The sequence below is a fragment of the Plutella xylostella genome, chromosome 21, assembly GCF_932276165.1.
Source record: "Plutella xylostella chromosome 21, ilPluXylo3.1, whole genome shotgun sequence".
Taxonomy (NCBI): Eukaryota; Metazoa; Arthropoda; class Insecta; order Lepidoptera; family Plutellidae; genus Plutella; species Plutella xylostella.
This window is the reverse complement of record NC_064001.1, coordinates 2,796,303-2,809,741: the sequence shown is the minus strand read 5'-3', so window position 1 is coordinate 2,809,741 and position 13,439 is coordinate 2,796,303. Positions and strand designations below refer to the sequence as shown.

The 13,439-nt window shown below is 42.3% G+C and overlaps 1 protein-coding gene across 1 annotated transcript in view; it reads right to left on the bottom strand.

The window, feature by feature from the left end:
• The window catches only part of LOC105391614 (histone-lysine N-methyltransferase ash1), a 52,366-nt gene continuing 38,927 nt past the window's right edge, over window positions 1-13,439 (bottom strand). Inside the window, exons 8-23 of the mRNA XM_048628658.1 lie at window positions 13,030-13,223; window positions 12,509-12,647; window positions 11,763-11,928; window positions 11,157-11,313; window positions 10,251-10,351; window positions 9,759-10,103; window positions 9,204-9,495; window positions 8,640-8,981; window positions 8,140-8,294; window positions 6,988-7,242; window positions 6,369-6,374; window positions 5,499-5,668; window positions 4,667-4,769; window positions 4,102-4,269; window positions 3,543-3,689; window positions 1-3,133 (exon numbers count right to left, since the gene is read on the bottom strand). Of these exons, the coding sequence (XP_048484615.1) occupies window positions 2,996-3,133; window positions 3,543-3,689; window positions 4,102-4,269; window positions 4,667-4,769; window positions 5,499-5,668; window positions 6,369-6,374; window positions 6,988-7,242; window positions 8,140-8,294; window positions 8,640-8,981; window positions 9,204-9,495; window positions 9,759-10,103; window positions 10,251-10,351; window positions 11,157-11,313; window positions 11,763-11,928; window positions 12,509-12,647; window positions 13,030-13,223 (2,878 nt within the window). The 3' untranslated portion in view covers window positions 1-2,995. The remainder of the gene's footprint in view (window positions 3,134-3,542; window positions 3,690-4,101; window positions 4,270-4,666; window positions 4,770-5,498; window positions 5,669-6,368; window positions 6,375-6,987; window positions 7,243-8,139; window positions 8,295-8,639; window positions 8,982-9,203; window positions 9,496-9,758; window positions 10,104-10,250; window positions 10,352-11,156; window positions 11,314-11,762; window positions 11,929-12,508; window positions 12,648-13,029; window positions 13,224-13,439) is intronic.

Sequence of the window (13,439 nt, the reverse complement as noted above, 5' to 3'; positions counted from 1 at the left end):
TCCAGATTTAATAATTTATTAATAAAACATGAGTTACAACAAATGGCAGCATCTTACATAAAAGTAAAATTGCATCAAGTTCTCTTTAGCAAAAAAATCATCAAAATAATATAATTATGATTTGCCAATTTTACCAAACGGTTAAAAAAATAGCCTGTTACTTTTTGATCCCAAAATTTTGATAATAAATGAATAACTGATGTGAACTTTTTAACTACTTATAACACACAAACATGAATGAAACTTTAATTTAACTATTATAATCTTGGTTATTGTTAACTATGTATTTCGAATCTATTACCTAGTAAGTACGCAGTGCTCCGATATATTAAATGATTAGGTACTGTGTCGGGTACATATCACATTGTTATAAAATTATTCCTGCGGCCGAAATTGCATAAAAACCCGACTTGGTTCGAACACTAACAATAATATTGGCTCGTCGGTGTTTTTTTTAATTTTATGTACTTATGGCTATTATACAATTCATCGCTTTTCGACGTAACCTACAAGATTAAATTAAACTATTTCGGCACGGATCTTTATGTTTTAACATTGTGATATGTAGCAGAATATTATATCTGTAATTGCTTATCTAAAATGAACTTCAACTAATGTATGTTATTGTATAATGTAAATGTATGTAAACTCCAGTTTGTTTAATTTCTAGGTGCATCCAAGGCCATGTCATAATTTATGTGCTACGAATATTTATTATGGTGATATGGCTACTAAGACGAATTTCGACTGCTGAAGCGATCTCATAGACATCATAGCGTGCAGCAAACTGTAAAGATGTAGGTATGCAGACTGCACACTAGAACTAGTCTAGGGCCTAGACTACCTAGACTCTATGTGGTTTGCTCATAACTGACTGGGATAGGCTGCTGCCATGGTCGAAGTTCGACCAAGAAGCCATTATTAGTAAGTATTCTATTATTTTTAACATCTTTAACAGCTACCATATGTCCTTTTTATATGTATAGAAGCACGAAAGTTTGTACTACATTTTGGGATCGAAATTAGAATGTACTTAATTAGAAAGAGAGTGCCTTATAGTGTATCATGTTGAGAAGCACATTTTGTATGTGTATAAAGAAAATACTGTAGTTGTGCATAAATACATATACTTGGGTGCAAGTAGCTTGTAATAAACATTATCTGCAATAAGGCCGAGTCATGTTATTTTAGAATCAGTGGTGGGTGTGAACTTCGCCCCCAAGTGTCCTTAGAAAGAAAATTAGTGATTTAAAGATATCAGTGTATAATCAAAATACGTAGAAAATACGTAAAAACCTAACATTTACAAATAAATTAGAAACAAAAACAACTTTGTTCTCTGAATCACAATATAAAGGCCAGCAACCTGCGCAGTGACAAGATTAATAAAAGCAGAGAAACTTACAACGAACACTTCATTAGAAAAGCAATATATTATTATCTCGATTTAAACAACCAACACCTCTCGATACAGCTAGTCTATGTACAAGCTTAACAACTAAATACATAAAAATAATACTCGAAAAGTACTCAGAGAGAAAAAAAATAGCCTTAGGCAATGTTGACAGGCGCTCATACAGAAATAGAAAAGAAAGCTCATACAGAAATAGAAAAAAAAGCTCATTCAAAAATCTCCACGTAATTAAAGCCAGACTGCCTCAATAGCTGAATTAACCAGTAATCATAACTTTACCTGGGGCTAGCATTTATAACCTAAATCAAACATGATAATACCTACTTCAACAACCCTCAAAATCAACTCATCTGTATCTAAACCCTATTAAAACTCTGCAACTTTCAACATCAGTTCGCACCACTGGTCGTTCATTTAGCTATGTATATTACTATCCTACCGTTTTAATCTAATAACAATATAAGCTTATGTAAAAATATAATTATGACTTAAAATAAGTTACTTAACTACTACAAACATTATGTACTTAATTGTTTATAAGAAATATAAATAACTACAACTAAAAAAACACGAGCAGAAGAAATGTAGAAAAACACAATTCATGTTATTGAGATTGAGTCGACTAAGAAATATGATTTTAATGACTTCGATTGGTCAAACCAAAAATAGATTTACAATAAATTAACAACAAATTCAATGATGCATGATCAATGTCCAAATGATTTCCGTACAAGAATACATTATGCTTTACAATATATTAACGATAGCGTTGTATAGATCTAACTTTACATGATACAGTATAGAGATTCTTAGCTTAGTGCATCTTAATTTATGTGTCGAATCTGTTACTGTCCATTCCGATATTTACAGACATGTACATGGAAGTCATCATTAATATTTATTAATACCACAATGGAATGCCATCAATCTCCCCTACTATTTGTAGAATACATAAAGCAATCTACAGCTTTGTTTAACTATTGTAACACTAATAAATAAGACACGATTTTTCGGTAGTCATACGGTTAAGTTCTAAGGCATGTGTAAGTATTAATTCTATGCTCGCTATTGTAGGTACATTCATTCCACATTACTGCTTACAGATCAATGCCACGTCTTGTTATTTACTCGAGAACATGTCCAACTATATCTACCTCCCTGTACAAATAATCATAACACACGCACTCCTCATCGGAAAACAAGACCGAATCACATCATCTATTGACATTACTCGGCAAACTTTCACAATCGTTTTTAGTTCCAACTAAGTTCACCCTTGACTTGAACCAGCAGTCAATGGCTACAATCATCGCTATCAAACACAACAGTATTTGTTCCACACCTGATAGTTGCAAAGGAACAACCTTCCAACCCTTAATATGAATATTCACAATCCTGCGTCCTCTTCTACATCCTCCATCCTTGTCTACCCCGTGAGGGTGGTCTAGGTGCAACAGAGACAGCGTTTGGCTTGCCCTCGCGGTCAGGATATGCGCCCTCTTCTACCATATTCTCCATCCCTGTCTACCACATCACGGTGGTCTAAGTGCAACAGAGACAGCGTTTGGCCGGCCCTCGCGGTCAGGACAGGCGGCGGCGGCGGCGCGAGTCCAGCAGGTAGGACGCGTCCACCTTGCCGCGCCCGCCGCCCTGGGCTAGGAGGCGCCGCGCGATGCCGTTCACGCGTTCTTTTTGACGTTCTCGTGCGCCCTGAGGATAGATTTAGATATTATTATTAAATTCTTTATAGCACATAGGCGAACTTAGTGCTAATAGCATTCTCTTCCAGTTTACCTTTTAGATAGTGGGGTTAATGTACCTACCACTTTTTACCGTACAGAGATTTAAGATGGGAGAGGCGATTCCTGGATCAAATACGACTTGCTCTCCTAGTTCCAAGCTATGTCTAAATATGTACGTACTACGTAAGTCAAAGTTGGTGTAACTGTTTAGATGTGAAAACGATAAAAAATAAACAAAGACACATTTTGAAATAGAGTAGGAATATAAACGACAATATTGTAAATAATCTAAACATAGTACAGGTGTTTCAGGGTTCTACTCTAACTATAGGAAACGGAGCACATCGTCCATTTTTTTGGGGTGATAATATTCTGTGAGCTCATACCTTAGCGTCGTCAGGCGGCGGCGGCAGGGCGGGCAGCTTCTTCTTGACCTCCTTGCTCTGGGCGGCCTTGCTCTTGCCGTCCTTGTCGCTGGCCGCGTTGTTCTTAGCCGCGCGCCCCTTCAGGTACTCCGGCAACACTTCGTGAGGCTGAAGGAAAGGAAGATAGATTAGATTACGTGGTGGGGAGGTTAGAAATTAAATAATATAAATATGGGAAAAAGATAGATACTATAATCACATTTTTATAAAGTGCCAAATCCAAACCGTCTGGAGATCAAAATCCAAGATGGCGGAAGTCGTATAAATTTATAATTACTAGAATCAGTATAATAGGTGACGTACTATGTAGTTCCACTGCCACTATCTGCGTGTCAGTCTTCTCCTTACCTTATCATAAAGAAACACTACAGCTGGACTAGGTATTTCCAGCGAGGCGAAAAGGTTAGCTAACAGCGGATGATCAGGACGTATAATATACATAAATTACAGGTGATACGACACCCCATAACGCTCCTTTTATGCACCTCATCTTGGCATCTTGTTAGTCCATCATACTCACAGCATAAGTCCTGGTGATCTTGAGCCGCTGCGGGAAGTGGTCGAAGGCGTAGGCCTTGGTGCAGATGGGGTACTTGGGCCGCGACACGCGCGTGAACAGCCGCGCCGTGCGGTCCACGCGCAGCTCGCAGATGTACACGTGCTGTTCCGACGCGCCGACGGGACGACCCTGGGGAAGGGGAGGCAATTTTGAAAAATCGAAAAAAACTATAATATATAAACTTTGATAGTCACGTGACTTTTTACGATAGGCAGGACAAAAGTTGTACAAAATAACTAATAAGTCAACCCCATTTTGGCTTATAGCGGGGGCACACGATGCGTTGCGGGGTCGCACCGCAGAGATTTGGCCTTGTGATTTTGCAAAATCACCATTTTATTGTCAAATTCACAACTCGAAATCTTTGCGGTGCGGCGTCGCAACGCAACGTGTGATTTGCACGTACTCTGCCACTTTTGCAACTTCTTTGGAATAGACAGAGCTACTATAACAGTTTACCATTTCCTTATTGGCTTAGTCAACCGTTTCACAATACTAAATGTAATTTACCAAATACATTATTTACCTTGCAATAGGTGTTGAGGTCCATGACCCAGCACTGAGACATGACCAGCTCGATGGGCACCGCCTCGTACAGCGGCACGCGCATCACCTCGTTCGGGAAGAATCTAGAACAAACGACGAATGTATTAGTATGTGATATATGGGCCGGTGACAACGAGATGGAGCAGTAAATAGCGGAATCGGAATTTGGATAGTATGCTATAGCTCGGCAACTTCGTGCGCGACCCTCCTTGCGGGGTTAAAGACGTGGCGGGGACGAGGTACCCAAGATGACAGCGTGTACTGCACGAAATTGGTCAAGTATCTAGGTATTGGACAACTCGACCAATCTACATAGTAAGGTTGTAGAAGCTTGTGTTGTTGTAAGTTCCAACTGATTCAAAGGTCGCCAAAGCTATGTCGACTGCTCCGTCTATACTGATCAGTGTATACTAGACCCTGTGGTGTAGACAACAAGACTCACTTGCGCGTGGGCTCGTGGAAGGTCTCGTGCGCCCAGTGTATACTAGACCCTGTGGTGTAGACAACAAGACTCACTTGCGCGTGGGCTCGTGGAAGGTCTCGTGCGCCCAGTGTATACTAGACCCTGTGGTGTAGACAACAAGACTCACTTGCGCGTGGGCTCGTGGAAGGTCTCGTGCGCCCAGTGTATACTAGACCCTGTGGTGTAGACAACAAGACTCACTTGCGCGTGGGCTCGTGGAAGGTCTCGTGCGCCCAGTGTATACTAGACCCTGTGGTGTAGACAACAAGACTCACTTGCGCGTGGGCTCGTGGAAGGTCTCGTGCGCCCAGTGTATACTAGACCCTGTGGTGTAGACAACAAGACTCACTTGCGCGTGGGCTCGTGGAAGGTCTCGTGCGGGCGCAGGTAGTGGTGTCCGTACACGAAGCGCTCGCGAGTGTCCTTGTGGCGCCACAGTCGCTCCACGCGGAATATGTCCAGTTCGGACACGGGGATTTCTCCAATAGTTTGGTATGTGTGTTTGCGGACCTCCATCTCCTGCGGAATAAAGGTTGGTTAATCTTATGCGAACGTCAAAACTTCTGTTATATCAGGTGTTGCATAAATGGTCAAAAGCTGAAAAAGGGTGACGCAGGGGGTCATTCTGAATCACTTTTGTTGTAAGACTTTCGAAAATTGGTGAGGGTCTCTAGGTCTCTTCCAAGTGAAATGAGAAGTGCCACAACACAAAACTCTTTCCTCGTCTTTACTTATCCAACTATTATTAGCTACCTATCTAAGATCGTGGAAAATATTTAATGATTGGTTAAATATGTATGAAACGTAGCTAAACATTAACTGCCCCCGTATTTTGTAACTTTTTGAGAGTTAGCAACCGGTGATAATTGGTATCAACTTAGAGACTTATTAACCGAAAACACCAAAAATCTTAGTGAAAGAAATATGCAAGAAGCCTGCCAATATATCCTTACATTCAACATAAACGTTTGTGAAATCAGATAAGTCAGTAAAAAGTTGTTAATTAATAATGCTCTAAGTTGTCAGCCATTTTATACCAACCAACCCCACTCGAAGTTACATAATACGGGGGCTGAAGAAACCATCTATAAATAAAATAAGGAAAGATGTATGTAACTTTCAGTTATACATACAATGAGTAAGACAATAATTATAGTTCAATGCTATTGGGCGGGTATTTCCGTTTCACAAATCAAAATACTGAGGACAAAATAAAAACCTTTTCCTTATTATCTTGGTATTTCATGTTTAACGTCTATATTTGCAAATTGATGTGCAAACAATTAAGATTGTAACAGATATGCCTCAAATTATTGTTCAAACAAACATGTTTGCTCTTAAATCTACGTATTTAACACAAGATAATGAATAGTGAATGAGAGTCAATGATATACAATAACATTAAAGGTTTCTTAATTTTATATTAGTGAAACATTAGTTTACTATAGTAAGCACATCAATTTGCAAATATAGACGTTAAACATGAAATACCAAGATAATAAGGAAAAGGTTTTTATTTTGTCCTCACTATTTTGATTACTATAGTAAACTAATGTGTGTTAAGTCTGTTAAGACATGGACTAAATAACTGCAAGTACAGTTTAAGGACACTAATGCATTATTTAATTACAAATGTAAAACTGTTTTTCCTTTATCCCGTCTAAAGGGCTTTCAAACCTTCCTCGACGTTTCCTTGGAAATCTATAACGACATATCAATAATGCTTTGGCACTTTTTATCTCGCACGTATAAGCTATAACCCCTTTTGAGCGAAGTACCTAAAATGCACCAAAACGCCTACAGTCAATAAATTGATAGTCTGAAAAAAAACAACATACCTTAGCCCCACCCTCCTCCTTCTCCTTCCCTTTGCCCATATTCTTCACCTTCTTCCTATCAACCCTTTTCGTTTTCGGCGACTCGGCGTCCTCCGCGCCGCGCCGGCTCACGTCCGGGTGCTTGTCGTCTATCGGGATGTCTCGCAGGACGTAGACCGTATCGCCCTGCCGCACTTGCAGGTCGCCGCGCATGAGGGATAGGTAGAACTGGTGGCCCTCTTCCGTGTAGTCGTCTAGCGGGATCTCACGGTCCACCTGGTGAGAGGGAAAGCCGTTTTAAAATACTGAAGAATTGATAAGTTGAAGAATCTTTAGAGTATGACAAATACAGTATGAAAAATCTCTGGTTAGATAAGAGAATACTGGTGAGAACAAGGTGAATGGCTTCCTATGAGCCACAGAAAGGCTCTAGTAACCTCTGCAGAGTGGCCTGGCGTTATCTGTGACCGGCGGTCATTCGTATAAATCTAGTTTTACTACCTGTAACATTAGATTTGTACGAATATCCCCGTAACGATGTAGAATAGGGATAACAGTTCCTTGGCAAGCAATGCAGTAACGTAACGACATTTGACTGTAGCCTCTCAGGCTCACATTACACAGCATTACAGCACACACTCACCTCAGTAGGCCTGCACTGGTGGCAGAAGTGCGGCTGTCGTGTGTCCGCCACCTGCATGCACCGCGCGTGTTGCCACACGCCACACGCCGCCGCCGCACTGCACCATGAGGCCTCCTCCACGTGCACATTACTCTTAGCGATAGGGTCGTCTAAAGTAGGTAATACTCTATTCTTTTCTACATTTACTTGGCTTATGTAGACTGCAACGACATTTGAGTCTAGCCTCTCTGACGGACATCTTAGAACAACAGAATACCTGTACCTATCTGATTTGTGGTATGTTTAAGTGGAACAAATAAATGATTTATCCATCGAAGTAGAAAAAAAGGCGGAAGGAAGCTCGCTAACTAAAAACCGAAGCACCCTAAGTAAGTCGATTTCATTGTTACGCCGGCATTAACCAATTACATCGCACCTACGCACCCACACACTCTCATGTCACCGCCATTGTTGTGCCTCATTTTTTAGTTAGCGAGATTCCTTCCGCCTTTTTTTCTACTTCGATAAATTTATCTATCTATTAAAATTACCTCGGTGGGCCGGCACTGGTGGCAGAAGTGCGGCTGTCGTGTGTCCGCCACTTGCATGCACCGCGCGTGCTGCCACACGCCACACGCCGCGCCGCCGCACTGCACCATGAGGCCTTCTTCCACGTGCAGGCCGCATATGCACATTATTATGTCCTCTGTGGAGGAGAATGGAGTGTCAGAAGAGGTAAAGACCGGTTGAAGTGTAGAGAGAAAATCGAGCTATTTTTATTTGTCTCTTTTGCACGCGCGTAGTAAGGTTAATGCGCAAGCGAGAGAATAGGAATCTATGTAGATTGAAGTGCTAACCTTTCCACCAACTTTTATAGTGCTGAAGTTCAATCTCAAGTGATATTTAAATTGGCGTGATTTGTTGTTAAACGGGCTAACAGAAATGATGACGTATGATTAATAAATACTAACCAAAAATTCAATCCGCATAAAATATAATTTACACTCGCATCATTCACTCTCTACTTCTTAGTACATTAAAAACAACATACCAGGCTTATTCTTCTGCAAGAAGCCGGCCGGCAGCGGTTCATCGGGACCAGATATCTTCACCAACTGCTCGGCAAAGTCCGATTTCGCCGTATTGTATATCTTCTTCAGCTGCACCGCTATAGACCCTAATGTCGACATTCGGCCGTGCTCTCTCGTTATCGATGTGAATACTGCATTCATTTCGCTGTCGAACTGTGCGACGGACTCGTAATGGCCGCTGGTTAAGTTTGCATCTATGGTGTTGAGGTCTAGGGGTGCCACCGGGGTGGTTCCCGTTTCTTGAGCTTTGATCGCCGGCTTGCGTTTCAGTAGCGGTGCGCAGATTGGAGTCTCTTTGTCATCTGCAACGATAACATACATTAGTTATATAAAACTTATAAACAGTTGCTAGGAATCCAGACTATCGTCATTTCATTGCATAATACAATGGTACAAAGCCAGTCCAGCTATGAAAAAGCTTCAATACAACATTTACAGCCACATGGCCGTAGGATATTCTGTCCTACAGTTGCAAACCAACTAATTATTATCATTATTTTAAAAGTAATTTAATAAAAACTCACCATTAGCCCCAACAACAGTCTCATAAAGCGCCCTAAACACCTTATTCAGCCTCTCCTTTTTGCTCAAACTGGGATCGTCATCCACCTGCCTTCTGCTCCCCTCTTCTTTAGGCGCACGGAGAGCTTTCAACCTTGTGAGGAAGACGGAAGGGTTCATACTGCTTGGTAAAGCTAGCGGGTCGACGTTGGTGACTGCGGGCGCGGCGGGGGGCGCGGGGGGCGCGGGGGCCGGCTCGGGAGGGGGGAGGGACGGCGTCATCGCGATGGATAGACGGTCCTTTATACGACGCACCTGTGGGGGAAATTATTGTTAGTGAATGCAAGTACTTTCCATTAATAGCGTCTTATTTAAATTCCATACATTCATGTTATGTGGCCTGGCCTTGCTAGGATAATGATGCCGTCATATAGCGGCCTAAACCTTTCTAAGTACAGCTATTTAGGATAGCTCCCTTTTTTGTTTGCGTTGGCAACATTCTGGCACTGCTGTATTATACGGCACCTTTATGTTACCAAACACAAGCTTTAGTTTACAAAATACATCAAATAGATTACCTTCTCCAGATTCCTGAACAAGAAGCAGTGTCGATCTTTGACCAGATTCCTCTCTTTTGCCGTCAACGGCTTCATTTGTGGTTCCTGCCACAGCTTGTTCAGATGTTGCTGATACTGCAGTATGGTCATATTGTTACTGTCACAGACGGATATCGTCTGTTGTTCTAACTTCTTGTTGCATTTGACAGCTTTGCGCGGTCTCCCGACCCGAGGCTGGCTCGAGCCCTGTGATTGGCTGGGCGCGTTGCCGCCGCTCCGTGATTGGGCCTTTATCGGCAGCTTGGTGATTCGTTGTGATTTGCCGCCAATCACGCCTCGGCAGTCTTCGGAGTCGCATTTGCACGGCTGAAATATGAACTGTTATTTAGTATCTATAGGTGAAGGATGTCTATCAGCCCTTATGTACCCTTTCTATGTATACCACAGATACTTTTATTATGATTTGAGTAAGTTTAACAACCCTCGTATAACGTGTAAAATTGTATATCATACCTGTCCGACAGCAGGGTTGAACAGGGAGAAGTTGTAGTCATACGTCAACTCCTCGCCCGGTTCAATGTCCCGGAGAGCGAATAACGCCATCCTGAATGTACCTGCAAACAAACACATAATATGTTACACTAGTGACCACATAAAAGTGGAACAAAAAAGCGGCCGTCTTGTGAAGTGCCACAATAGACCAATAGCAAAGCGTCACGCGCTTTGACATATGCCGCCTCCCCCCGCACCTCCAAAGGGAACTAAAAGTGTCTACTGTGCATCCATTGGTCAAGTTACGTGGTCTTATTGTACTTACATTGCAAAATTCAAACAAACACACATGTTACTAATATTGCGAAGCAGATTGCACAACTAAACAATCAAACTTGCAACAGCCGTGACGGAGAACAACGGGGTATAATGAAGCGCGAATATTGGACGGTGCGGCGCGAATCATGAATGTATTTATACGCTTTGTTTTGCAAGCTATTTCGTATTTTTTGTGGAAATAACACGCAAAAGATATTATTCTAAATGTGCTATGAATAATATTAATGAGTATTTAATAAATCATCGCTCAAAACTCGTGCAGGCACTGAATCATGATACCATCACACGTTTATTGATGGCAACACCATGATAACCTTATCATGATGCAAATAGGTCATTATTGGTATAAGTTGGCTGTCACTAATACTTTCTCGTTTCATAATAACAATATAACCCGCCGCGATACATGCCGCGCAATGTCTCACCTCTACCTAAGCCTTAGGCTTCAACACAAAACCCCTCCCACTCAATGGTGTACCATAGAAGAGCGTGGCATCCTTAGTATTGCGGGGCTCCCTGATCTCTATTTCCTCAAATCGCTCTTGCCTTATCTTCCTACCTATTACAAAGCCCTATAGTCCCACTGACCGTTAGAAGTCCACTTCTGCATCTCGCAGTTGGGCTCGCACGAGTGGTTGACGAAGCGTCCGTCGCCGCCCATGCGGTGCCCGTCGATAACCAGCCCGCCGTCCAGGTGCAGGCAGTAGTGGTGCGTGTCGCGCGCGTAGCGGGTCGCCATGCGCTCCTGTGGATGGAAAATTGTTGTGTTATAAATGTGAATGAGGCTTGCAATACTTTAGTACAACTGTCCTTATTTGATCAAAAATATCTTTCAAAAGTTGTTCTGAAAAAATAGTTTCTAATAGTTCTGTTTTAGTATAGATATAAAGAATATTCTATCTATCTACATACGAGGGCAGGGTGATAAAGATGGGGTTTGATAAACGGGACGCTGACTTTGTGTCATCATCATCATCAGTCTGTCATCGTCCACCCTGGACATAGATCTCTCCCAAGAAGCGTCACAACTCTATGTCCTCGGACTTCATCCAGCCACTACCGGCCACCTGTCTAAGGTCGTCGGTCCAGCGGCACGGAATGCGTCCCACGCTAAACTTTCCTGTTCGTGCTCTCCACTCGAGAGCTCGATTACCCCACCGGTCATATATGGCTTCAACAGCCGTCTTTCCGTACCTTGAACTCCTTGTCAGACACCACCTCGCCCACATACTCCAGTATGAAGTCGCCGGAGGTGATGGCGGTCTTGGTGCGCACGCCCCAGCCCTTGTGCTGCGTCATGAAGCGCTCCAGCCCGCGCCACCACTCGTGCCGCTGGATGCGCTGGTTCTTGCAGCGGTCACTGTTGGGGGGATAGTGGGGGTTAATTTGGGTAATTACAGAGCCCCTATCACAGGCTAGCGTCGCAATACTCTAGCGTTGTACGATAATGCACAAACATAATATGGAAAAAGAACAGCGCCAACGTAGTCACTTCTGGAACTAAAAAAATACCTTACATTTTGACAGTGACAGTTGACGATACGCAACGTTAATGGAGGTTCAAAAATCTTGTAATCGCTGCACTGTACACATTATGAACAATATTTCAAGTAGTGTCTAACTATTTTTTTTGACATGTGTTTCTATTACTGAAACAGTGTTTCAGCCAAACAATCCAGTAGAATCGGTCCTACAAGTTGGGGAATTTCAAGACTACCATGCCCAAGAGTATGTGGTTAGCTAGCTTTAGTTAATCTATGTTATATTAATAAACATAGTCACACATGCCCCTTTTAGCTTAAATAGCATAGCAATAAGATACCTCTTAATTATACCTAATCCAACGTACACGTCGAGCTCACTGGCCTCCGTGAATACGATCGGGTTTTTGTTGCACTTTGAACCATAACCACACAGCAATAACAGCTACATTCACGTACCCGCACGGACACAGCTGGGGAGAGCACTCCGAGAACACGAGCCGGTTGATGCAGTCCTCGTTGCACCCAGTGGACGCCGAGCAATGGCACGCCACGCTCTCGCACTCGTCCGCCGATGGCTTCACGTCGTAGTATACGTCTGGAATAATACGAAGGTTTGTTTTTGTTATTATTTTGTACTTATAGCATGTAGGGGATCATACGTATGAGGAGCTTCTTATATGAGGTGTTATTTCAGAAGCTAGCTAAATAACACATCGACGAAACGAAAGAGTAACTCCGAGTGCAGGGGTGATTTTTTAAATCCATTAATCGTCTACTGAAGCACATAAGACTCTCCTGATGATAGTCGTAACACTCTGTCCGCGGCTTTCTTCATCTAATTATGTTCTATTTAGGTTAGTTCAGCAAACCGTTTTTGTATCACAAATAAATCTTGAAATCCTCTTTGAAAAACCAAAATCTATTAAAGTTTATTTAATTATAAAAAAAACCAGACACCAAATCAATGATCCACATACTTGTCCGTATCTTCTTATAGTTCCACGAGGGCACCGGCTGGTTGTAGTGCTGCTGCCACCAGATGTCGTAGGGCAGCGTGAAGTGTCTCTGCCGGCGTCGCACCCAGCGCTCGCAGTACGGCGGCGGCGCCAGCAGGCCCGGCGGGAACTCTGTCTGGGTGACCAGGTTCTTGCCTTTACCCTCGGGTTTCGGACTGGAATTGGGAGATTGGGTGGTTGTCAATGATTCTTTAGTAAAGTGGAAACGGTTTGATAAGTAGCTGTACAATTTTGTATCTTGTTAAAGTTTAATTAAACTAACAAAGAATGACGAGAATTTGTGGTAAAAAATTGGGTGTTTTATTTGTGAGGTAATCGATCCATACAAAATTAATCAACATTAATCGTTCATTTGTTATAGTTTTATGGGG